The following is a 27219-nucleotide window of genomic DNA, read 5'->3' as shown; positions in this document are numbered from 1 at the left end:
TGAACTCACCCCATGGCTCTTACGGGACATACCACCTCGTGTCTTTCTTCATAAAGGCTTCTTTTACAAGCTGGCAGGTAGCCAGGATATCCTGTGATGAACTTAGTAGCCCCTCCCACTGACTTGTTAACATAGGATTCACTGAACAGCTAAAACTACATTACCCATAAGCCATCTCTTGAGACAGCGCTTAACCCTTTAAATGCCAAACATTCTAACATACAGTTCTTATAGCTAATACATGCTCTGGGCAGGTGATTACATTACCGGTCCAGCACAGGCAGTCCCTACAGGTACCTTTCTCACTTTCCAATGAAAGTGGTAGTTTGCTTAATCCCACTTCAAGCTTTATTTTCACATTGCTTTTTGCACCTAATTCAGGATTAAAATTATTGAAGTGGAATATTGAAATATAACGGGAAAAATCAGGAGACCAGATGAAGATGATCCTGGGGGAAAAGCAATGGACCCTATTAAACCAGGCTTGGAAGTTGATCAGCACAGCGGTGCGTGTATCCCCTCTGATTTAGTGGAATGTGGCTTGAGCTGCTACACCATGTCTGCAGTTGGTAGTGACTTCACTGGTGCCCTCGCCACCCTTAAGAGTGAATCGAGAGGATGAATCGATGCCCTCCCACCCTCGTAGTAAAATCAAGAGAGCGGTTGGCAGTAGGATCAGAGGAAAACTGCCTTCTCCTTTCCATCAAATCCGTTCACGTGGTCCCTGCAAGGCAGAGCTTAGCTGTAATTTATGCTCAAGGTCTTCAATGAATTTCTGTCCACAAAAACCAGCTTAGCAATGGTTTGTCTTATTTTTGTTTTGTTTTTTTTATTTTGCTAGCTAGGCAACTTCCTAGCTCTGATGGCTAAGCACCACTTTGGCACATTTGACCCAAAGCAAGTGTTATTTGTCTCTCAATTTCTTCCCCTGTCATCGTTTTCCAACCCCATATGGCTCTGGAGGAAGTGGCAATTCTGCTTCCAGTTCCCTATAAGGAGCCCTGGGAAGGGACCTTCAAGTCCTAGCCAGGCCTGAGAGTCCCTGCAGAGCCCTGCCATGAAACCACCAGGTCCCCAAATGGTGATTACAGCATGAGGTCTGTTTGGCCACCAAGATGATTCTCATTCTGTGCAGCGAACGGGTCTGTTTTAAGATTCACATTAGCCAGTGTTCATAGCTACTGACCCTGTTGGTCTGCTTTCTGTGCACGTGCTGCTGGTAACCCGCGCTCACATTTACATGATGTTTAGCAAAGTCAGGTCTTGTCGAAAAGGGGATGTTACAAAGTCATAGTATCCCCCAGAGATCCTCAGTTCTAATTTCAGGTCCCCTGGCACTTATTTTAAATGTTTTTAAATGCTTACTCTACTCTTCATGCCAAATAAAATATTTTGTTTTAAAAAATGGAACACCAAACGTGCCAGAGTCCAGCTAAACAACGTTAAGACCCACCAATAGTTCCAATTCACAGATGCATATGAATATCGATACTACCAGAAGAAATGAAAAAAAAACAAACAGTTGGACCTCTTTGCCCAGACTTGCTGGGACCCGGGGTTGGTTTAAGAGAGAGTAGCACACCTGAACGGCGGGAGCTGCTGAAAGGGCTTCCGTGAAGCAAATCATGCACATGTCGTCGGCGTCTTGCTTCAGGACGGTGGGGGTGCTCTTGTCGCAGCCATGCAGGCAGGGCAAGCACTGCCCTTCGTTCCTGACTCCACCGCAAGGATGGCCGCAAGGGTGAGTTTTGCTGCAGGCGAGCTTAGCATATTCCTAGGAAAGGATGAGCAACAACTCCATCAATGTTCTTTGCAGGGGATCAAAAAAACAACAAAAAAACGTAGCAATCTTAAAAATGAATGTCGTGGTAGGAATGGCAGAACTGCTCTTCTGCCTACTGAAGCAATTCTCTTTTTCCCCTCAGTCAGAAACAGGTCTTTTGAACAGGCAAGGGAGCCCACGTCTGGCAGCGTTGAGGGGGAGGGTCTGCAAACTCTAAATTTGCATCAATCTGCAGGTAAAGGTAAAAGGTTTCCCTGCCCACTTGTGTCCAGCTGTAGTGGGCAGTGCTCATCTGTTTCTTGGCTGAGGGAGCCAGTGTTGTCTGAAGACATTTTTTGTGGCCAGGTGGCCAGCGTAGGTATATGCTAAAGGTGCAGGGAACACCACTGCCTTCCCACCTACCCACCTATTTATCTACTCGCATTTGCATACTTTTGAACCGCTAGATGGGCAGGCGCTAGAGTGAGGAAGGAAGCTCACCCTGTTGAATGGCGCTTGGGTTTCGAACCCAGGCTGTCAGCTTTCCAGCTGACAAGCTCAGCACTCTTTAACCACTGAGCCATCGTGCCCCATAAACAGGCAATACAATCTCTACTTTCAGCAGACATTAGTCCAGAGGTAGGCAACCTTGGCTGTTTTATGACTCGTGGACTTTCAACTCCCAGAATTCCTGAGCCAGCTATGCTGGCTCAGGAATTCTGGGAGTTGAAAGTCCACGAGTCATAAAAGAGCCAAGGTTGCCTACCCCTGCATTAGTCCACTGAAGGAAAGTCTGAACAAAAACTTTGTCCATTGTACCCAAAGCTGCTTAAGACTGATGTCTGATGCTCATAAGGAAAATCTTTTTTCTTTGAATTGGCATTTGAATGGGCAGGAGGATGAAGAGCAGCAGGAATGCCGAGGGGTCCTGTCCTGCTTTGGTTATCTTTGGCCAACATCTATAGGGGAACCCTCAGAGGACGGCTGCTGGCCGTGCTCTGCCCATTCCTTGCTGGGTGCTTGCTTGTAGCTTCACCCAGAACTGGCCCAGTTGAGCTATCCTCTTAGGGATGCCACTCCTGAGTGACATTCACAAGTTCCAAGTAGTTTGTTTCGGACATTCTAAGAGTTGCTCAGAGTTTGGGTGTACAGACCTGGCAGTCCGCATCTGAACAGACACTGCCGACAGCCGATAATTCTGTTCCGTTTCGGCAGCCGCAGAAACGACATACTTCGCAGCTGCTTGTGGTGGGCTTGCCTACATCCAAACCAGAAAGAAAAACAAAACAAAACTTCTGTATTATCAATCAGGCAAATATGAACCATTCTGCCACGAGCAAAGGATCCACCCAGCAGCCGTGGCTCTGCGGTACCAAGACAAGGCAGGCCCTGAAAAACTGAAGCATCTAGCAGGACAAAAAAAAATGGCTTGGCCTAATGAGGAACGGCAGCAGCTTTACAGGTTTTTTGGTACAGAGACAGGGTCTACTTGCCAGGTCCTCTGGAACCAGAGGTGTCAAGAGACAGATCCTGAAATGGTCTGTGCATCAAAACAGGACTCCCTGGGAAAATTCTGCAAGAAGGGAATTTACACACTGTACTTTTCTGATTTGCTTTCATACATACAGTAGTGGCCAAAGTGTATTTTTGAGGTTTGATGGCTAATAATACCACTTTGTTTTGAGTAATATCGTAAAATTATATATCAATGGAAAGATAATTTAATCAAGAATGTAATGCAACGTAGTTTGTCCAATTATCTGTACTGTATTCTATGAAAAGATATAGCCAAATAGTCAGAAAAGGGAAGCACAACTTGCTTAGGTTGATATCAGGTAGCTTTCCTTCATCTGATTGTAGCCAATGAGCGTGAGCGTTTAGAGAGCCAATCGGGTATCATCTTGTTTTGGCAATGAGCCAATCAGATCACAGTAAGATTCAGTGATTGATGTCCTGTATTGAAGCTGAGAGGAGGACATTTGTCAGTGTGTTATGTGATCACTATCAAGTTGGTGTTTTTTTCTTTTTCTTTCATTTAGTGAGCTTGTAAAACATAATAAAATTAAGGTAATGGTGCAAAGAGTTGACTGGCTGCCCAAAAAACGATGTAAAATAGTATGATTAAGTGAACAAGGCTACAGTTATAAAGAAATTAGAAGACAAATTGGTGGAAACTTAACCAAAGGTGGCATTTCTACTGTACACTTTTCCTAAGAGGTTTCCACAATTTTGGCCACTACTGTATAGTACGTGAGGTGCTGGGCAAAAATCACCCATCGGGCATCATTTCTGCACTGAAGTAGTATAATTATTATTTGAACTTGTATGCCACCCAATTCTCAATGACTCTGGGAAACTCACAACAATCAGACAAAGAGGTTACAATCCAATCAATAAAACCAAAGGTAAAGCTTTAAAAAAAAAAGACAAATATGAAGAAGCCAGAGTGCTACTCTCCCTTGCTAAAGACCTGGGTGAAAAGCCAAATCTCAATGGCTTGGCTAAAAAACAGCAGAGTGGGACCAGATCTTGAGGGTGACTTTCTTCCAGAGGACAAATCCTGCTACAGAGAATGAACATTTTCAGGGTCCCAATAGATGACATGGTTTAACTGAAGGACCTGAGAATGTGTGTATTTCTGCAGAATGGAATCAGCCAGGCAGATGTTAAGAGAGACCAGTTAAGGGAGAAAGAGAAGCTGCAAACTAGATTCCAATTTCAGTCAAGTTCATGATGTAAGCGCAAAGACCCATTTTGATCAGTGTGCCTGAACCAGTATTTTTCCAACTCTGCTTGTGTTATTCTATGCAAGCCAGGATCTTCAATCTAGAAAATATTTTGCAAGCTAATATGTTGTTTCCCGCATCTCCAGAACTAAGGGATGTAAATCATCAGATATCTCATTGAGCTGAGTGCTCAAAATACTTCTACATGTATGAATGAATGAATGAATGAATGAATGAATGAATGAATGAATGAATGAATGAGCATTGTATGACACACACTCAGAATGCTGAATGTATTTTACATTGCCACCATTCAAGTGATAAAAATAAAACTTTAATTAAAAATAAATTTTACCGGTATGTTCTCTGAATTCCACCATAGCCTTCATGGTTTTAGAATCGGCTAGTGCCATCAACCAGAAGAGTTTAGTCCTACCACAGCCTTCATGGAGATCTACTTTGATAGCTTCTTCTTCTTCTTTGAACACCTGTTGGGTATGCCAAACACATGTTAAGATTTGTAATTAGGGAGCCTAGATGATATAAATACACATCTATCTATCTATCTATCTATCTATCTATCTATCTATCTATCTATCTATCTATCTATCTATCTATCTATCTATCTATCTATCTATCTATCTATCTATCTATCTATCTATCTATCTATCTATCTNCCACCAGAGCCAATACCGGCTCCCACCTATAAGAGCTCTTCTCCACCCTGCGCTGATGACCTTGCTTGGACAGGCATTGAAAGGTCTGCAGGAAGAGAAGCGAGTTCAGAGACCACCTGGCATCCAAGAATTCAACCCTGAGCTGCCCACATTCTCTATCATGGCAGCGTCCAAAAACATTTGGAAAGGGCAAAGAGGCCTCTGCTAGGAGCAAACTATATGGTGCTGCATGTTAAGCTCACATGCTTCTGCACACACTACATATAAGGAGAACACACTCTTATACTAACCCCTCCACACTGAAACACCTGCAGGAAGAAAAGTGAGTTCAGAGACCACCTGGCAACTAAAAACTCAACCCTCAGCCTGCCCATATTCTGCCCAGATTGCAAGTAAACTTGTGAGTAGCAAAATGCTCAGGGTTTTTTTTTTGCAGTGTTTTCCCTCCTCCCTCTAAAGGGTGGGAATAAAATAAGGTGGCCTGATGGAAGCAAACTGAGATTCTGTTGCTAACCAAATTCTCCCCAAAAGTCTCTTTGTGGTGACTTGGGCTGCAAGTAAATAAAATAAATAATAATAAAATAATAAAATAATAATAATAATAATAATAATAATAATAATAATAAAATAACATAATAAAATAACATAATAAAATAACATAATAAAATAAAAATAATATAGTAAAATAATAAAATAACTTAATAAAATAAAATAAAGTAAAATAAAATAATAAATCAAATCAAGTCATTAGGTAATTTTATTTGAGAGGGTTTAATCTCAGCTTCTGTCCTCCATCCAAGCCCTGACACTGGTTCAGGCTTTCTCTGCCTATCTGGGGTGAGGATATATCACCACAGATTGACAAAAGCAAATTCCTATTCTTAACCTTTTCTCATGTGACTAGGAGATGACGAATTATGAACTTGGATGCCATCTTTTAAAAAGGGGAATTTTAAGTATGATTTTTTTCCCCCCAAGAGAGTTGGGAAGCCTGAGTCATACGTCACCTGTCGCTGATGTGACTTTGTTCGCCGATGAAGATGGAGGAATCGATCACAGTCTGTGCAGAGATTCCCGCAGACGTTGCATAAGATAATGGCCGCCGTTTCTCCATCATCATGGTTATCACACATCGGCTGAAAGATTTTTTAAAAAGATCAATCTAAGGTTAGGAAAGTCTTTACTTAAGAGTTGAGCTTGTTTCCTGTTGACTTTTTCTCTAAGCACAATACGTGGTTCATTGCTGCATCCTTCTAGGATTTTTCTCTCTCCTTAATTTTCCTGAGAAACTGACACCTCCAGAAGGACTTTTCATGTAAGAATTGAGGGAAAGGTAGAGGATTTTGGAAACCGTGGTAGGAATGTCCACCCCTCCCTTATTGGCGACGGCAAACAAACATTTTGAGCATTTTAAATTTCTCCTTCCCAGGCTTCATCAGCTCATGAAATAAATTACAAACAAACTCGTTTCTTCTCTGTGGATTGTTTATAGCTGGCATCCCTTCCATTTTTTTTTTCTCAGCTTCCTCCATCTAGGGCTGCTTCCTGGTGTCCCACCCAAGTGCTAACCAGGCCCAACTCTCTACTCAGCTTGGGAAGATCAGCCTCAGTCAACCGGCTCAAGCTGATATGTAATAATAATAATGATAAAGTTGGAAGGGACCTTGGAGGTCATCTAGTCCAACCCCCTGCTCAGGCAGGAAACCCTATACCATTTCGGACAAATGGCTGTCCAGTTTCTTCTTAAAAACCTCCAGTGTTGGTGCATTCACCGCTTCTGGAGGCAGGTTGTTCCACTGGTTAATTGTTCTGTCAGGAAGTTTCTCCTTAGTTCTAAGTTGCTTCTCTCCTTGATTAGTTTCCACCCGTTGCTTCTTTTCCTACCTTCAGGTGCTTTGGAGAATAGCTTGACTCCCTCTTCTTTGTGGCAGCCCTTGAGATATTGGAACACTGCTATCATGTCCCCCCTCGTCCTTCTCTTCATTAAACTACACCAGGGGTAGGCAACCTTGGCTCTTTTATGACTCGTGGACTTCAACTCCCAGAATTCCTGAGCCAGCATAGCTGGCTCAGGAATTCTGGGAGTTGAAGTCCACGAGTCATAAAAGAGCCAAGGTTGCCTACCCCTGAACTAGACATACCCAATTCCAGCAACCGTTCCTTATATGTTTTAGCCTCCAGTACCCTAATCATCTTTGTTGCTCTTCTCTGTACTCTGTACCTTTGCTTTCCCAAACACAAGATACATTTGCACTCTGCAACATAACACAGAAGCAAAGAACATCACATTCCCTTTACTGAGAAACATCCAATATCTCAAAAGATAGGGGGACTAACTCTGAAAGATACACTGTGAGCACCTCTTTTTTTTTTTTGCACTTATTCCTCACCATCTGTTTCTGCTGTCCATCTTTACCCATCCATCTTCCAGAAGAGAGGCGGTCAACATGATCCTGGTCAAGGACACAGAGGGAGGCCAGGGCCAGCCACAGCTGCAGGAAGGAAGGACAGGCTCATTTAGCAACGTAAGGGTTGGTGCAATTGCTTATGTAATCGATTGACTGGGGCTTGGGTTCTCTTCCAATCAGAGTAGATCTTGATAATGTATGGGTTTATTAGTAATATTATCTTTGTAAATTATAAAACGAATAAGAATAATCATTAGTAAAGAAGGTGGATGCCAGCAGAGGTAACGGGCAAGGCAACTTTCTTACCCGAGTTGTGGCGATGCAGCGCACGGGGGATCTGAATTCTTCCTCCATTTTGGTCAAAGCAATGATTGTTTCAGCAATGGCATTTTTTGTCACGCGAGACCAAGCTTCAGACAGGTGACCCTGCACAAGGAAGCAGTTGAGACCACAAGTATGAATATGTTTCGCACAAAGAGGAAAAATGCTAAAGTCTACTGCTTTGGGTGAACCACAGAGCAGAAGAGGTATATGAAGATAATGAAAGCTTACAGCTGCCATGTCTTTTATGAGCTTAATAATGATTTCTGAAATCTGCGTCGGAGTCGAGCCCTTCATCCACCAGTGGCTTTCACCTCGTCTAAGGTAACTAGAGGGAGAAAAATAAAAAAAAAATAAAATGAGAACGGACAGCACTTTTGAAGCACATTTTAGGAACACAGCTGTGAAGGTCATCTCAAAGGGGAGTCGGCACGAATCTTTACCAAAAAAAAGCCTTGTGGACTATGGGAAACTGTGTTAACTGCCACCAACCTGGAATTGAAAATCATTGGCAAAGTGACGGTCGTAACGCCTTTCCCGGCTACCGTGCCCGCCGTGCCCGTTATGGTGGTGCCTTTGGCCTTGAGCTGAACAGTGAGCGCTTTGGCAATACAGCCCAGGAACATGTCCAGAATGCCCAGCTTGTTCCAGTCTCCCTTCTCCGTGGAGTGGATGATATCGCTGATATCTGCTGGAGGCAGGGCTTTGACCCCAATGACACTGGCCAAGCGACTGGGAGTGACTTCCGGCAGGACCCGTCTCAGTAAGGAGGTGACCTGAAAGGGGCACCCACAGAGGTTAGCGGCCAAACGTGGCTCGGGAGCCAGTCATCCTGCAACCGGAAAAGGAGTCTCCTTTTCAATACTAACCTGCCTCTGGACTCTGGGAGAAGCCGTGTGCAGCAGGGAGAAGAGATCCTGCAGCAGGGTCAGCTGCTGGGCCAAGTACTGGCGCCCTACATTGGAGCCGCTCAGGGCCAGCACCATGGACAGCAGCTCGAAGCAGTAGGCATCCGAAGAGGCGTCCTCATCGTTGGGCTGGGAGTTGGCGTTCTCCTTGCTAGAGATGGCATGTTCCCATTCTTCTCGGACACGCGTGGCTTCCATGCGGATGGCTTGCACGATATGAGCACAGACCTAATCACAAATAGAGGTTCAGAGGAAATTAAACTGTACTCAGACCCCCTAAACCAGGGGTCTCCAACCTTGGCCACTTTAAGACTTGTGGACTTCAACTCCCAGAATTCCTCAGCCAGCCAAAGCTGGCTGAGGAATTCTGGGAGTTGAAATCCACAAGTCTTAAAATGGCCACGGTTGGAGACCCCTGACCTAAACCAGCGGCCCCCAACCTTTGGGGCACCAGGGATCAGTTCTGTAGAGAGAGGTTTTCCCGCGGACCGGAGGTGGTGTGGTTTCGAGTGCTGCCTGCATCCCGTGGCTGGGGCTTTGCTTTGGCCTGGTTTCTGGCATGCTGCAGCCAGGTGCTGGTCCATGGACTGGGAGTTGGGTGCCCCTGAACAAGACTGCATGTCTTTTCAATAACACTGATGTTTAGTACAGATAATCCATTAAAGTTCAAGGAAATATGAGGCTGAATTGAGACTTAAATCTACCGCACAGAGTGCTTAAATGAATTCACATACTACAAGTGGTAGACCTGAAACCCTTAGGACAAATATAAATAGAAGTAGCTCTTCTTGCAAGGTGAATGATACATCTTGCCCAAATCACCCCCTCCCCTCAAAAGAAGGGATGGATTGCATTTCACTATGCTGGGAATTGCTGCCAAGGTAAAGCCATTGAAATGTCCCAAACGCATTTTACCTAAACTGGACTTTCTTGGGTTTTTTCCTTGAAAACATTTAACTTCTCATTCAAGAAATTTCTTCAGTTCTAACTGAGTGGTGGGAAATGGAAGGATTTATATTCTTTGCTGTCATTTGGTTGTTGGGCGGGGGGGGGGGGGGGAGGAGAGAAAAAAGTCCTGTTGTGTTTTGGAAAAGCACCTTTGGGACAACCTGGATGATTCACAAGTCTGCACATGTATGGGAGGGAAGACTTTATTCCTGCTTGTCATATGGATTCTAACATCCCCCACTCCTGTCCCAGATGCTTCTCAACTCACAAATACATACGGGTACATTGTGTCTCCTGTTAAGTGAATATATTAAGTATCTTGTGCATACCAGTCTACTTCATTCTGTGCACACGACCGCCACAAGTTTATTGACGTTCACTGTGGAAACTCAGGATGGGTCCATTTTAATCTTTACACTGGAAATCAAGCATTATATCTTCCCTTGCCGGTAGAATTGTAAGTCCACCATTTTTATAGGTTTGGGGGCGCTGACAAGTTCCTAACTGACAGGGTCCCCCTCCTTTCCCGAGCGACTTGATCACTTAGCGTAAGGAATCTTTTATTCTTAAGCTGGAGATCACATGCACAATGTAGTGGAAGAAAACCAGCTTTACAAAATGTTCTAAGGGACAAACCTGCTTTTGCAAATTCGTGAGTTTACTCCTGCTGAATATGATTCCAACCATGTGTTCTTTCAGGTCTGCATCTGAAGTTGCCTTGAAAAGGAATACGATATTGTTTAGAATGATCACACGTTTCACATTCTGATTAAAAATTTGAGACAGTTTTGCTTTGTTTCCAATGCAAGTTTTGGTTATTAAGTGACATAAAGAATCTAGCTAATGTCAATCAATTGAAAAATTAGGACGTAATCATATTTCCAAAGGGACTATAAGCCTTAAATCTCCTAAGACCTTTTCAAATAGCTGAATTCCTGACAATACTGGTTTTCCAGCTGCAGCATGATGGATTCCTTACCCTTAGGCAGGTGAGACCTGGTTCATCCTCACCTGGAAGTGAATGTCAGGTCCACCATCTTCAGCTTGGCGCCAGGCTGGCATCCTGTCATCAAAGGACTAGGGGACAGCGATGGGTGTGGGGGGATGACAAATGGGCAATAAAACTGTAGGTATGTTTGTGTGGGAATTCGGGAGGGAGGAATGACAGCTGAAGAAAAGTAGATCAATATGGAACCGGTTCGTGCTAAGCCATCTCCAAGGCCATCTGCCCTGAGTGTGGAAAGTTACCAGCCCAAACACCTCAGCATTCCTAAAACATCCTGGCGGCATCACACTGGTTCGATTTGGACTGGTCATGGGGAGGGACAATATTGATGCACAGGAAACTCAGATTCCGCCTGACTTTACTGCAACTAGCATCTCTTAATAAAAGTAGCTTTCACTTCAACCAAATGGAGTCGAGGGTTTTTCCCCTAAGGCAGGGGTAGGCAACCTTGGCTCTTTTATGACTCATGGACTTCAACTCCCAGAATTCCTGAGCCAGCCATGCTGAGGGGAAAGGGAGAGTTTCCAAGCTGAGCCATGCTGGTTCAGGAATTCTGGGAGTTGAAGTCCACGAGTCATAAAAGAGCCAAGGTTGCCTACCCCTGCCCTAAGGGATCAGACTGGGGCAGGCCTGACAGCGAGATTTTTCCTAATTAAAAAAAAAAAATTACATAGTGGCACCCTCCGAGAATCAACAGCGAAGCCAGAATATTGTGGAGAATAATTTCTAACCTGATTACCACTGGAATATCATGATTTAACCTTCCTAAGACAAGAGAAGTTGGCTGTGGGAGTCTGTAGCAGGAGGCACAAGCTGGCCCTTCGGTGTCAGGTTGGAAGCAAACACACCTTAAGCAGTGGTTGCCCCAATTCCCTAGCAAGCACTATGCTGACTATTTTACAAACAAGAACGGTACAGAAGATTTGATCTCAGGGATTTTTCCTTTTCTTCCAGGACTATGACAGCTTTGTGTGTTTATATTTCGATAGGAAATTCAAGAAAAAAATTTTTTTTTTTTGGCAGATGTGAAAATGCTCCTCAAGGTGTCCCAGCATGGAGACTTATCAAGTTCGTCCTGCGGTGACCTCTAAGCCTACGGTTAACGTCTCTTTAAGTACCAAGCAGTGTGGCAACAACAACAACAACCACACGCCTGAGCTAAGCTTCCCTCTGAGCAGGGTGCCATTTCAGGGATTCCAATCAATGACTGGGGCGCCGGCCGTTAAGCCATCATTCGATATGACTAAAGGTTAAAAGCCTCGTTTCTGAACGATCCAGACTGTCGGCTAAAGGGAACGCAGTCCCAGATGGACAGTTCAAGATCTGAACCAACTTGCATTGGGAGATTAAAAAAAAATCTTGGTAATTGTAGAACATAAATAAATACATTGTGTACTTTTTCTTCTCCTTCGGGTGAAGAAAGCAAAGCCTTTTCTTCCTGTTCTGGAGTCGGCTCAGCATCTCCAGATATGAGTTTGCCAAAGACCTGTTTCAGAGGGTAAACAAAATCCTGGAATAAGACAGATGTGCTATTTCTTTTTTTTTCTTTTAGGCAGCAATATTAGCAATTTGATTACTGATCTGAAAAAAAAATAAACTATGAAACATATTACTTTATACAATGTTTGTTGTCAAGAGGACAGCCCTGGGAGTAACTAATACAAAACTAATACCACAAATTCCAGATTCCTATTGTCAGATACTGCCTGGTGCAGAACCCTGCATTAAAACGTGCACATTCTACTCTCATGCAGTCGTTTAAAGCTGAGAAGAGATATCACACATTATCTAGTCAAGAGGAAGATGGAAAATGGTGAAGAGGGAATTGGGGAACAGACATCCAAAGCGGAAACCGTTTTAGAGATTTAAGTAAATCAGGAAGCAGCGGAATCAAGTGTAAGTCAACATCACAATATACAGCACGAACTGTCCATTTTTTTCCAAGGAACTCAGATGGACATGTGCATATTCAAATGGAACGCCTCTAAATTAAACTCCACCACCGACCTGTATTTGGGGGCATCATTTTAACTTGTGGATTTTTCTCCTTTTCACAACTCGAGGCATAACTTTAGGAAGGGGCAAAAGAAATGTGAAAAACGAAGACGGGATTCCCACGCCATTTCTGCCTACACAGAGGACAATCTTGCTTTATGGAGGCTTGAGTGTTGTGTTTGTTGCTTCTCCCACCCCTCACCTGTGATGTGATAAGCCTGAAAACTCGCAGCGTCTCAGCTTCACAGCTCCTTTGTTGAGCAACACTTGCTGAGATCTGGCCGGCTATTTTGATGCTTTCTCCATCTTTCCAACCGAGCACTTTCACCTGCCGAACGCGGAGGGTATTTTCTGGCCCCTTTAACTCAATTTTGAGGATGTGATTTTCTCCACCGGGAAGTTCACTAGTTACCCAACCAATATGTCTCGAGTCCAAGTCAACCTAAAACACAAGAATAGAAAAGCAAGCTGGTGTAGACAGCAGAAACATAACTGCATAACTTTCAAGCAGAATGGTTCAAAAATCAAAATTAACCTGAGTAAGGCTGCAAGGTCTGACTTAGAAAAATATGTATGACCACTAGATGGCCACAAATACTTATGCAGAGTTTCTCTATCTCTGCTACCATCTAGTGCAGTGATGGCGGATCTTTTAGAGACCGAGTGCCCAAATTGCAACCCAAAACCCACTTATGCATCGTCGGGTGCCGGGTGGATGTGGCCCATTGGGTGGGTGTGGCCCATTGGGTGGGCACAGCTGCGGTGGTAACGGCAGACTGGGTGGGACTAAAAAGTTCAATCAATCAATTCCAACTTTGCAAGATCTTTTTTTTCCCACGAGAAGTTGAAATTGACTGATTGAACCTTTTTTTTTTTTTTTTTTGCACATGGCAGCGGAGGCCTAAAGCGAAAAGGTTTTATAAAACCCAGCTGAAGGCCTAGGACTGGGACGATGGCGTGCGTGCCCACAGAGAGGGCTCTGAGTGCCACATCTGGCACCCGTGCCATAGGTTCGCCACCACTGATCTAGTGGATAGCCCAATTTCTGCGGCCAGATTTGAAGTTAAGTTACACCCAAACCCCAGTCACTGCAGTGTTTGGGTGTAACTTAACTTCAAATTACAGGATTAGTTGAGGCTAAAACATGTGATAATTGCTTTGTATAAAGCATTTACTTGAAAGCAAACAGTGGAAAAATACAAAAGCAAATCAGCTTTCAATCAAAACAATGTTATCCTTTCCTCCAACTACACAAAGCTGGACAGTTCAATCTAGAATAGTACATTACCTTTGCAGCCACTAACATTTTAGAACAAAGACAGACTATTAGATACAAGGGGAGAGATCTTGTATTTTTTCTTTCTTTCAATATAATAAAGAGTAATGAAATGATGTCCAAGTTCTCAATTAAGAAAAGTTCATTAAACAGAATGTTAGATACATAAATTTTAAATATTAAGATGCTTGATTATTACTCATAATAGCATAGGTAAACTACCTGTTTTATTCTGCAAAGATCTTCAACTGTTTTTCCAGTCAAAAAGGTCATTGAAGTCACTTTATTCTAGAGGTTACATTATGAAATAAAAAATAAAAATCAAGCATTAAAATTGCTTTTGATATCAACAGTTTAAAATAAGAGAGAGGCACAGAGATTAGATCTAGTTTGGCATAATAGTTATGGTACCAGACTAGAAATTGGTAGGCTGTGAGTTCTAATCCCATTGTAGTTAAGCAGCCAATTGGGCCAGTCCATCTTTCTCAGCCCTGGGAAACATGCAATTGCAAATCACTTCTGAAATCTTACCAAGAAAACTGTTCAAACAATCACTAGGAGTCAACACTGACCCAAACATGAAAAAAAAAGACAGCCAAAAAAACCCCCACCACCAGATTAAAAAAAAGATTGCTTCAAGTATTTTTATCACACAATCATTTTTCCGCATTATATCCTTGCCATCTGGCTTATATATGGATTTATAACAAAACCTTGATCTGCCTTGCTTTTCCAGATCTATGGCTTTATCATTCATTCACCCTCTAATGTCCAATGGGGCATGTCAACATTACTCTTCCTTGATTGAAAACAGTGCTTACCCCGAGGTCTCGTGAATTGTCAACATGAACAGACACATAGTGGGCGTTAATTCCTTTCATACAATTAATTGTAATGTTTTTGGTTTTATTTTTGTCTTCGTCGCCTGATTCCCAGAAGGTTTCCGTTGACCCATCTGTCAAACTACCAATCATGGCTGGTCGGCTTGAAGTTTTTATATCAACGATGTTAGTTAAGTCCTTCAGGCAGACTACTATACATGATTCCTATTAACACAAACAAATTTCACAGTCAAAACACACTATTGTGGTTTAAATTAATTTAATAAAGTATTTAATTTAAAATGCAGACCTGAGATCAACAATACTGAATATGCCCCATGCACCCCCACACCCCTTTCGTTTATTCCTTTAAAATTGGTCTGGGCAAACTTTTTGCTGCTCAATTTCGCAATTTGCTAGATATACCCAGATGGAACCAAACCAAACATTTCCCAAACATTCTTTACGCTAGAAATCACCCATTCAAGGAATCCATTTTGGCCAAGTATTCTTTGGATTCTCACTGGCTGCTGTCACAGTAAGCCAGAAAAAGCGACTTGCCTGATTCAAAGCTTCAAAGCCAGACTGGACGCTAATGCTGAAGCTCTCCTCGCTGTCACCATCATCAGATTTGGAGAGAATGTTGTTGATGTGATGAAAGACGTTGCTCTGATGCAAAAACTGATGGTCGGATTGCTTGAATTTGAGGCTCCAGCATCTGAAAAACAAGGTCATAATGCAGTGATGGCGAACCTTTTAGAGACCGAGTGCCCAAACTGCAACCCAAAACTCACTTATTGCCGGGTGCCAGATGGGCGTGGCCCACTGGATGGGCGTGGCCCACTGGATGGGCGTGGCTGTGGTGGTCATGGCAGATTGGGTGGGAGTGGCCAAGGTGGGCTTGATCACCTTGATGTTGCTCGTGGGGAGGGATGTCTGTGGGGGCTGGGCAGGGTTGGGGGAGATCCAGAGGGTCTCTGGCAGGTGGGACAGTGGGCAGGAGGCTCATCTTGTGGGGTGAGGCGAGGCAAGGCAAGGCAGGGCGGGGCTGCCATTGTTATAGGGAAAGGCGAGGCAGGGGCCGGCGGGGCCGCTGCCTGACACCATCGGCCCCTGCACACAGAGGCCAGCGAGTGCATGGGTGCTGGGATGCATCCGGCCATGTGAGACCTCGGCCAGTTAGTGGGCAGCTGGTTGAAGAGGGACGGTTGCCATTTCCGGGGCATGGCCTGTGTGCCCACAGAGAGGGTTCTGAGTGCCGCCTCTGGCACCCATGCCACAGGTTTGCCACCACTGTCATAATGATTCCATTTTTCAGTTCAAAGCTTCGAAAGATACGCCTTTCCTTCCACAGAGCTATCGATCAAGGGCCAGATCAACAGAAACCAGCACCAGATAAACACGACCAATCCAACAAGAGCCAATACCAGCTCCCACCTATAACAGCTTCTCTCCACCCTGCACTGATGAGATTGCTTGGACAGGCATCGAAAAGTCTGCAGGAAGAGAAGCGAGTTCAGAGGCCACCTGGCACCTAAGAATTCAATCCTGAGATGCCCACATTCTCTATCATGGCAGCGTCCAGGAACATTTGGAAAGGGCAAAGAGGCCTCTGCTAGGAGCAAACTCTATGGTGCTGCATGTTAAGCTCACGTGCTTCTACACATACTACATATAAGGAGAACACACTTATACTAACCCCTCCACACTGAAACACCTGCAGGAAGAGAAGTGAATTCAGAGAGCACCTGGCAACTAAAAACTCAACCCTCAGCCTGCCCATATTCTGCCCAGATTGCAAGTAGACTTGTGAGTAGCAAAATGCTCAGGTTTTTTTTTTTTGCAGTGTTTTCCCTCCTCCCTCTAAAGGGTGGGAATAAAATAAGGTGGCCTGATGGAAGCAAACTGAGATTCTGTTGCTAAGCAAATTCTTCCCAAAAGTCTCTTTGTGGTGACATGGGCTGCAAATAAATAAAATAATAATAATAAACGAATAATAATAAAATAAAATAACATAATAAAATAACATAATAAAATAAAGTAAAGTAAAATAATATAGTAAAATAATAAAATAAAATAGAATAGAATAAAATAAAATAATTGTTGTTGTTATTAGTTGCGAAATTGTGTCCGACCCATCGCGACCCCATGGACAACGTTCCTCCAGGCCTTCCTGTCCTCTACCATCTTCTGGAGTCCATTTAAGCTCACGCCTCCTGCTTCAGTGACTCCATCCAGCCACCTCATTCTCTGCCGTCCCCTTCTTCTATTGCCCTCAATTTTTCCCAGCATTAGGCCCTTCTCCAGTGAGTCCTTCCTTCTCATTAGGTGGCCAAAGTACTTGAGTTTCAACTTCAGGATCTGGCTTTCTAAGGAGCAGTCAGGGTTGATCTCCTCTAGGACTGACCGGTTTGATCGCCTTGCAGTCCAGGGGACTCGCAAGAGTCTTCTCCAGCACCATAGTTCAAAGGCCTCAATTTTTTGGCGCTCAGCCTTTCTTATGGTCCAACTTTCACAGCCATACATTGCAGCTGGGAAAACCACGGCCTTGACTAATAAAATAACATAATAACTAAAATAAAATAAAATAATAAAATAAAATGTCTGGAAGGGCACTGCTGAAATTCAGCCAATGGGATAACAAATTCTGATAGCACAACTGGGGGAATTTATGATGCTTTCAAAGATAAGGGGGGTGGGTTAGATGCTCTTTTAGGCAGCTCTTGGACCCCCTTCCCACCAGTAAACCTCCAGCAATGGACTCCAAAGGGGTCAAACTGAATAACCATGCAGTGCCGTCAGAATAATTATGTGATCTCCAATGGAGCGCTGGGTTCCAGGAGAAGCCTTCTGAGATAATCCATCTCCAGCCTGACTATGCCCACCAAGGCCAACTATGGAAGTTGGGAGATCCTGCACACAAAGACCCGGACACGGTCCAAATTCCTTCCTAGCAACCACCACCACAGTCATGTTTTCCTGGAGAAATTTTGGCTCTGCCCTGAAGCGTTTTCTGGGTCCCAGAGCTTCCCTGTGTCCGGAACCCGCCTGCATCTGGGAAAGCCCACCTCAGAGCCATCTGCTGTAATGAACTTCCGCTCGGCAGCAACATCATCAGGTCCGAGATGGTCTGCAGCAGACGGTGAAAAGTGTGAGGGAGCGGATGTGCGGCTTCTCCAGCAATCACAATGTCCGACAACGGATGCTCACAAACCCGCGTGTCCTTTTCCTGCACATCAAGCAAACACAAGGTAGCATTGAATTAGTTATTTAACGCCGTTCCACACTGTGGTTTCCCCCAAGGAGACTTTGAGACACACAAACACACAAAGCTGTAGAGCAGCGGGGCAAACTTCAGAAAACAGTAATAAGATCCGTATCAAAGGACAGCAAGCTAAATAAGACAAATCCAAACCTTAAATAACCTACGAAAGCAGCACACGGGGCAAAAACTATTCAAACCTAAAAGAAAAAAAATTAAATTTAAAAACCCTGCTTTGTAAAGATTTTCTAGCACAAGGGGAATGCGCTGAAGAAAAGCTAATGATCTAGAATGATGATTCTGAGTCAACATTCTTAAAAAGATCCATCATCTTGAAAAACCTGAGAGAAAAACAGATAGTCCTCGACTTACAGCAGTTTGTTTGGTGACCGTTCGCAGTTACAACGGCACTGGAAAAAGTGACTTATGACCGTTTTTCACACTTAAAACTACCACTGCGGCATCTCCATGGTCACACGCTTTACATTTGGGTGCTTGGCAACTGATTCATACTTATGACCATTAGCATCATCCCGGGGTCATGTGACCTCCTTTTGTGACCTTCTGACAAGCCAGGTCAATGGGGAAACCAGATTTACTTAACAGCCGTGTTATTCATTTAGCAGTTGAAGCGATTCGCTTAACAAATGTGGCAAAAAACCCCACGTAAAATGGGTTAAAATTCACTTAACAAATTTCTCACTTAGCAAAATAAATTTTGGGCTCAATTGTGATTGTAAGGTGATATAGAAGTGAGATAGATAAGATATGTATCCGGAACACTAGATGTTGGGGGGAATTGTGACAAAGGGAATTGGGGTCATTTAAAAATTTGGAAATGATAATCAACGCAAAATTAAAGCTGGGAAAATTTATAAGGTTATTGATGGTCCAAAAGATGGAATGTTAAAATAAATAAGGCATATAAAATTATTGATAAATGTAAGAAAGCTGTTAAGTAGCTGATGGATAGAATAAGAAGTATCCTAATTTAAACAAGAGACAGTATGTGTTAAGGGGGGGAAAGAGAGGAAACATTGGCTGTAATAGCTGGAAATTTGTATTAATAATATTTGTAAGTAATGGAATTATAGTAACTCAGACACCACGTTGCTTTTCAAAGATATAATTGTAACATTGGAAAATTAATAAAAAAAAATTTTTAAAATGAAGACTAACTGTACTGTGGTCTGTATTTCATGATTTCTCTCAAGAATAAGAAATGCCTTCATTACTGTTTCACTTGCTAAACTACCACATCTTTTTTTTTAAGTATAGCACTGTCCCAGTCCACATTCTTAGCTATTTTATTGGCCAATTGAAGCCATTGTAAATGTGACCTCCATTTCTGAAATTAAATCAAAAGGCTCTCTGTGGAATTAGGCCACTATATGTCCAAGAAGTCACCAGTCGTAGAAGCCCTGATTTACAGAAATCTAATTGGTCACAAAGAGAGTCGGGAATGTTGACTATCATATTTGCGTCCAGGCAAAGCTACGGCTGCTGCGTCTATGCAGTGACAAAGCACAATCTCTCTTTGGGTTACAAACTAGCCTCTGAAATAGTTTGCACAAAGGAACCCCGTGTGATCCATGGATGGCTGTAAAAAAAAATAAACAGGATATTTTCTCGCCCCTACCTTGATACAACTATTCTAAAAGAGATAAATGCACAGCGTTTTCCCAAACACGTAAGTAAAATTAATTGTAAAGAACACGCAATCCCTTTGACCTACTTGTTCAATAGTTTCCTTGTTGGCTTTGTTTTCCTCATCTTCTTCTTCCTCAGCCTCCACTGGGGCTGGAGTAAGAGAAGCCACAAAATGCCAAAGAATGTCATGAAGGGACGTGGTTTGTATGACGTTGCACAGAAGCCAATTAAAAGCCTAGGAAGACAGAAGAGAAAAAAAATGCCAGGTTTGGGGAAAATAAACCCTGTTCAATTCGCTAGACCAAGACCAGCTTGTTCCAAATATGTGGACCCTTAAAGAGACAACGGACAAGCTAAAAGGGGGGGGGGGAGACCAAAACACTTTCCCACCAGCAATCAGATGAGCATAGATTGACTCCAAGGTTAACATCAGACCAACAATCAAGAAGTAAACAATACCCCAATCAAGGAACTGTCAAACAAGTCAACACTAAACAGCCAAATTAAAGAACTTCCAAGACCGCTCCCACCAATATAGCCAGAGCAAGCCACTAGACCAGGGGTAGTCAACCTTGGCTCTTTTATGACTCGTGGACTTCAACTCCCAGAATTCCTGAGCCTGCATGGCTGGCTCCGGTATTCTGGGAGTTGAAGTCCACGAGTCATAAAAGAACCAAGGTTGCCTACCCCTGCCCTAGAATATAAACTGAGAGCAAACTCCACTCCTTATTAGCACTTATGATATTACCTAGTTTGAGCAAGGAAACTTCTTCAAGAAAAGAGAGCACCAAGGACCCCTCATTTCAACCTTGAGCTAAAAATATTCCCCTTTATTGGTGTATGGAGCCTGTCATGTTTTCATCCTCCTGTACCTCAGTTAGGAAGGTCAACTGTGGACGGAATGGGACCTTTAGGGTCCCACCCTTGGCCACGCCTCCTCCGCCCCCCTCGTCCCGCCTCTGCCCATTTACAGAGAGCTTTCCTCCTCGGCTGGCCCGCCCCCGGCCATTTTCCCTGGCCAATGAGCCCCTTGCCCTCCGCCCCGGCAAAGGCACCCTTTGTTCTGGCTATTGACAAATAGCCTCCAGCCAATCAGGTGGCAGGGAGCAGGGCGTGGGGCTGTGGAAGGGCAGGCCTGGCACGGCACCCGTGAGAAGGATCTGGGTGGACCAACAAATGGACCTGAGCAAGCAGTGTGGAAGCAGCAGCTATTCGGCCAACACAGTTGCCGATTGGAAAAACAGAAGCAGTAGTTTTCATCCTGGGAATCACCTTGGAGAAGGAAAGCTGCTAGAGCGGGCACAGCTGACTCCTTCCAACCGAGGGAGGGAACTGCTGGAATCCTGGATGGTCCTGATGCTACTGCCTGGAAATGTTTACATGCCAGGAAGTTCCTTGCCACACTACGGCCTTCCTGGATCTCTAACTAAAACTTTGAATGAATACTTTATTTGTCCAAGTGTGATTAGACACACAAGGAATTGTCTCCGGTACAGAAACACTCAGTGTACAGGCAAAGCAACATCATCATCATAATACCAATAAGAGGAGAGGAGTAAAGAAGGAGGATAAGTGATAACACTACAGCCATATCACATGGGTAAATACACACAGACGTTAGACAGCACTGTGAGAATTAGGTGTTCAGCAGAGTGACGGCCTGTGTCTAGTTGTCTTGGCATGCAGCGCCCTATAGTGCCATCCTGGGGGGGCTCTAGATACTCCCATGTAACACCTCTCCTGCGCGAGCTGCACTGGCTGCCTGTGGCCTTCCGGGTGCGCTTCAAGGTGTTAGTAACAACCTTTAAAGCGCTCCGTGGCAATGGACCTAGGTATTTGAAAGACCGCCTCCTACCAAACACCTCCCTTCGACCAGTCCGCTCCCACAGAGAGGGCCTCCTTAGAGTGCCGTCAGCCAGACAATGCCGGCTGGCGACCCCCAGGGGGAGAGCCTTCTCTGTGGCAGCTCCTGCCCTCTGGAATGACCTATCCCCCGACCTACGTACAGTTGCGGACCTGCGCCTTTTTCGCCGAGCCCTGAAGGCCCATCTATTCCGTGCGGCCAGCCTGGCGTAGCTTGATTATGTTTTAGTGGGGGTTTTGTATGGGGTATTTTTAGAGCAGGCCCGTTATTTAATTTGATTTTAGAACAGAAATTTGTGTATATTTATCGTGGTTTTTATTATCGCCTGTTCACCGCCCTGAGTCCCGTAAGGGAGATAGGGCAGTATATAAATTCAATAAATAAATAAATAAATAAAATCCTGAAGGGAAGAATTGAAAGTTTATGTCCAGGATGTGAGGGGTCTGCAGATACTGTCTCAGCCCTCCTTCTGACCCACATAATATGGAAGTGTGGAACAATTTTCTATTTTAATTTTCTTCTATTTTTGCATGGCACAGCCTCTTGCAGAAAAACGATGTTAGGCCCTGAACCTGCACAAGTTTTGCGCACAACACTTAGGACTGCTGGATAAAAAGGCAACGTACGAAGCTGAGGGGGGCGTCAATGCAACATGTCAGTTACTTGTGTCAGAGATGTAGCCTTTCCTCCACATGACAGGTCTGGATATGCCTTCGGTGTGAACCGTGAGCAGTAAAACAGCCCACGCTTGGTACACAATTTTAACAGCCAGACGATTCAGTTTCATTACCTCCATCGCAAACACCCGGCAAGCTGATTTTCGTAACGCTTGTTTCATGGCTACCTCGAGTCCCTCCAAGTCGTGATGCTGAATTACAAAGGCCAGAACAGGCCACTGGAAGTTTCTCTCTCCCCTGGAAAGAGAGCTGTGGGCGGAGATTAACCGAGAGAGTTCAGGAGATGGATGTCGCAGGAGAGAGGAGCCCACTTCTATTTGAAGGCAGAAACACACGGAAACGTTAGAGGAGTAGCTTTGTTGCAGACGGTCAGCATCAAAGTCACATTAAGCTAGAAACATTGCGCATGGTATCTGCAATGTCACGCTGTTCTCTGCCTCTCAGGCATTCCAATAGTCCAGGGGTAGGCAACCTTGGCTCTTTTATGACTCGTGGACTTCAACTCCCAGAATTCCTGAGCCAGCATGGCTGGCTCAGGAATTCTGGGAGTTGAAGTCCACGAGTCATAAAAGAGCCAAGCTTGCCTACCCCTGCAATAGTCAAACCAACGTCTTGGCTTTCAGTGCTTAAGAACTGAGAAGCTATTAACACCGACCCATTTCTCACATGGAGCATTATCCATGTGAATCATGCCAAACGTTGAATGGCTTGCAAGGAACTGGAGCTCTGGCAACATCTAAATTGCTCTGGGGAAACTGGCCTTTATGAGTACTCATGTAAGGCACTGGATTCAGATTCTGAGAGGGAGATCCTTTGCAGCGACACCTTCTCTCTGAAGGGGTTTTTGGGGGAAGGTTGCCTCTGACCCGGCTGCACCCTGCCCATGGGCTCCCATAGCTGTGTGAATGCCTCCGAGATAGCAAGCAGAGCAACTGCAACATCTGCAGCACAGAGGCTGTGTAGCTGCACCAATGACCACTGCCGTGAAAAGCAGCATCCTACTTCCTTGGGGGTCACTTAGGATATTCTCGCCTTCTTCCTAGGGACTGGTGAAAGCCCTCCCTGGCAGTACTGCCCTCTCGCAGGTAAGGCAAGAAGTGGGGAGTGCAGAAGGTAGCGAGGAGGAGGAGGAGGCAGTTCATCCTCTACAGGAGGGGTGTCAAACTCAATTTCATTGAGGGCCGCATCAGCATTGCGGTTGCCCTCCGGGGGCCGGGTGGGTGTGGCCAGGGTGGGTGCAGCCTACTGGGTGGGCGTGGATGGAGTGGGTGTGGCCTACTGGGTGGGAATGGTCAGCTCTACATCGTTCGCGTCAAGGGTGCCTGTGGGGGCCTGGGCAGGAGTGGGACAGATCTGAGGGTCTCTGGCAGAAGGGGGCAGGACCGGGGCAAGCGCCAAGGCATGGTCCATTTCTTCATTCCTCACAAAGGGTGACACATCCCCAGCATGCACCCAGGGGGCAGGGCCGACACGGCAGGGGCTGGTTCCTTGCTATTTCTAGACAGCCTTGTGGAGCTAAGACTGAATGTGTTTCAGCATAGTTGGCCACCACAAAATTGTACATTGGCTCCCGGCCGGCCTGGGCCAGGGCCAAGGCAGAGGGGGCCGTTCCCTCACTGTTTCATGGATGGTTTCGCAGGCCACATGAAACCACTTTGCGGGCCACATCCGGCCCCCGGGCCTTGTGTTTGACATGTCTGCTCTACAGGGCTCTGTGTGTGTGGGAGAAGGTGGCCATCCCTAAAGGGCACATCTGGAGCTTTGTGGGTGTGCTCCATTTTGGGTATGGAAGCACAGCAGTGTGGGCCTGTGCCAAAACTGAGATGGAGATGAACACAGCCCAAATACTCCACACCAGTTCCCCAAGGGAAAGACGTCCCACTCCTCACCTGCATCTCCACTGTTCACTCTCCTTCTGGGGATGGCCTTGACCCGGGCAGGCAGAATGGAGTGAGGCTTGTCATATTCCGATGCAACCACGGAATAGGATCTTTGGAACACTGTACGCTTCGCAAGATCTGTGTCTGTTATGGGACTGGTCTCTAAACTGGAAGGAGAGCAGAAGCGATTCCGATTTTCAAGCCACGTTAGCACTCCACACACACACAAACATATATACCTCCTTCCATTATATATTCAAGATGGACAGTATTGAATATTTATTTGTTACGTATATGTAGGGGTGTGGGTCTATACATATGTTGTATATAGTATGTTTTAGGTGTGTGTCATGTATGTGTTTCACTTTGAGAGCGGGCAACTAAATTTCATTTTTTGATGTGTGCCGTTGTGCCCACATTAAAAAAAATGACAATAAAGGTTATCTTATCTTATACATAAAGAGCTGCTTTCGTACGTTCCTTAGGAGTGTTAGCTGTTGTCAGAGAATGTATAATTATAACAATAAACTTCAATCAGATATGTAGAGGGAAGTATAACACATTTATCATTAGGTAAGCGGATAACCATCTATGTTCCCCCAATAAATTTCCAGTCTCTTCCTTCAGAAAAGGGCTGCATTGGGTTTTGCTTGCCTAGTGTGCATTTTGAGTATTTTAGAGCAGGACTCAGGAGCCATCCAGATTGACAAAAACCAAATGTTTTATTTAGGATTACATGACTCCTTTTCCACAATCAGGCACTGAATTATTACTCTTCCAATAAAATATCCTGGTTGAAAATTGGTATGGTGACAATTAATGCAGCAAAAAAAAAAATCAAGCATGAATCCAGGATTGCCTTCCTTTCAAATAAACATGGCAGCATTTAGTCAATCAGCATACATTCACGTCAGAATGGAGTACCTTGGTGGCATGGATTTCATGTTGCTCTCTGGCTCCTCAAAGACATTTGGACTGGCATCTGGAGTGACAGATATATAAGGTGCAGGAACTGAAGTTGAGCGCAAATACCTCATCTCGTCTTGAAAGAGGTTGTCGTCTTGATAGCCCACAAAGTTTTCATGATGATGCCTGACAAAATAAAAATGCACACCAGTAAAATCAACCACTGGGAACACAAAACCTTCCAGTGAGACAGAGATGTTGACAAGAACGTGGGAAGGTCATCCAAGACTGGTATGTACGTATAAAACTGCACGGCTGTGTCCACGTAGCACTTGGGAGTCAAAATCACCTGAAGGGACCATCCTTCCAATCGGATCTGGTGATTCTCATAAACGTGGACATAAGCCCAGCTCCACTGCTCTTACCTGGCTAATGTCTGAAGATAGAGGCAAGGCATTTTCACAGGAAAATCCTCGGAAATGCCTTCCTTGACGCTGGGAAGCTGGGACTGGAACGGCTTGGATGGGTGGTAGCACAAAATGGAGGGCTCAGCAGCACTGCTCAAGGCCAGCAAGAACAGGGCATTCCCTTTGATCACTTGGTGGGCTTCCATCGTGGGCAAGGCACGGGGGGTCTTCATCTGTGTCGGCTTCCTCCTCGACTGTTTGACCTAGAAAGAAATAAGTGAGACGGGCTCAGAGACCAAGCAGGCGTTAGCACGCTGCTCAAAAGTGACTAGCCTGTGTGTCCTAGGTCAGGGGTCGGCAACCTTAAACACTCAAAGAGCCACTTGGACCCGTTTCCCAGAGAAAACACCGGGAGCCACAAAACGCAGGAGGGGGGGAGCTTGATTGAAGAGTTTAATTAAAAAGAAATAGAGGCTGCTGTGTATGAGTTCTCTCTCTCTCTCCCTCTCTCCCCCCCCCCTCTCTCCCTCTCTCCGATCTTCTGCTCATCTGGCAAGCTGGCTTCACACTGTTGTCCGACAAGCTGACACACATTCTTATTGGGCTGGCTCTCTCCTGCCCTTGGTCTGCCAGTCCTCTTCCCCCACTCAATGTGTGTGTGTGTGTGTGTGTGTGTGTGTGTGTGTGTGACAGAGAGAGAGAGAGAGAGAGAGATATGCTGCTTTCTGCTGCTTCCTGCAAAGACGCAGCAAAGGCAGGAGCCCCGCCCAATAAGCTTGTCAGCTTGTTGGAGAAGAGCGTGAGGCCACTCTCTTTTTTACACACACACACACACACACACACACACGGAGGGAGGGAGGGAGGGAGGGAGGGAGGGAGAGAGAGAGAGAGAGAGAGAGAGAGAGAGAGAGAAGGGAAGCGCAAGTGCCTCTCTCTGTCTCTCTCTCTCTGCAAATGGCGGAGGAGGCTGGGAGCCACAGGAGAAGGCTCAAAGAGCCACATGCAATTCCGGAGCAGTGGGTTGCCGACCCATGTCCTAGGTCCACAAGGGATCTTTTTCAGAGACTTGTGACCCTGTGAAACTGGCTCTTGGCCAAGTGTTCTCTTCCTAAGGACCTGGGCCTCCAGGGATGGGGCGGGGGGAATCCTAGATTTGAGCCACAGTCCTTAGAAGACTTTCTAGCAGAACCCAACTGGCTTGGGAGTAACAGTGGGAGGGCTACCTTTTCTCTCGCTGCTGCCTGCTTTTCACGGAGGTATTTTTCTCTGCACCGATCACAGACAAGGTACCACGTGCTTCCTCCTATGCCACCATCGCCACAGTTCCCAGCCCATCCTCCGCAAAAGTGTCCAATGCTGTTGTAGCCCTGTCCGTCTGCATACCGGCCACAACCTTAAAGCACAGAAGGTCACATTAGAGAGAAAAGATCTTACCAAAGTTGTGACTCAAATCAAGCCTTCACAAGATGACCCTCTCTGATGCTCAACCGCCTCAGTGCAAGAAAGCTGGATTGAAATATTCACCAAGACTCATGCTTAAAATGGATGTCCCTTCCTTAACGAAGGCATTTTAAGGGGTGATGCTTCAACCCCATTAAACTGCCAGCGCAGTATAATTGGGTGCATGCTGGATCCAGAATAAAGCAAAACCATCAATCCACCATTCTGTCTAGAGAACATTTTAATTTCTGATCTAAGATGAGGTATTTAAGGAATTAAACGGAC

At 45.0% G+C, this 27219-nt stretch overlaps 1 protein-coding gene across 1 annotated transcript in view; it reads right to left on the bottom strand.

The window, feature by feature from the left end:
* MYCBP2 (MYC binding protein 2) overlaps positions 1–27219 on the bottom strand; it is a 145303-nt gene that overhangs the window by 6145 nt on the left and 111939 nt on the right. Inside the window, 22 exon segments of the mRNA XM_029287366.1 lie at positions 1583–1774; positions 2917–3020; positions 4844–4976; positions 6173–6301; positions 7556–7657; positions 7880–7999; positions 8126–8222; positions 8387–8670; positions 8764–9030; positions 10387–10467; positions 12144–12242; positions 12954–13193; positions 14250–14315; positions 14849–15073; positions 15410–15566; positions 17917–18077; positions 19846–19995; positions 22415–22614; positions 24191–24348; positions 25106–25273; positions 25513–25757; positions 26718–26887. Coding sequence (XP_029143199.1) covers positions 1583–1774; positions 2917–3020; positions 4844–4976; positions 6173–6301; positions 7556–7657; positions 7880–7999; positions 8126–8222; positions 8387–8670; positions 8764–9030; positions 10387–10467; positions 12144–12242; positions 12954–13193; positions 14250–14315; positions 14849–15073; positions 15410–15566; positions 17917–18077; positions 19846–19995; positions 22415–22614; positions 24191–24348; positions 25106–25273; positions 25513–25757; positions 26718–26887 — 3548 coding nt within the window.

This window comes from Protobothrops mucrosquamatus, unplaced genomic scaffold (assembly GCF_001527695.2).
Source record: "Protobothrops mucrosquamatus isolate PMUCROS unplaced genomic scaffold, P.Mucros_1.0 scaffold2, whole genome shotgun sequence".
NCBI lineage: Eukaryota > Metazoa > Chordata > Lepidosauria > Squamata > Viperidae > Protobothrops > Protobothrops mucrosquamatus.
The sequence above is the reverse complement of the archived record's forward strand: the minus strand, read 5'-3'. Positions and strand labels throughout refer to the sequence as shown.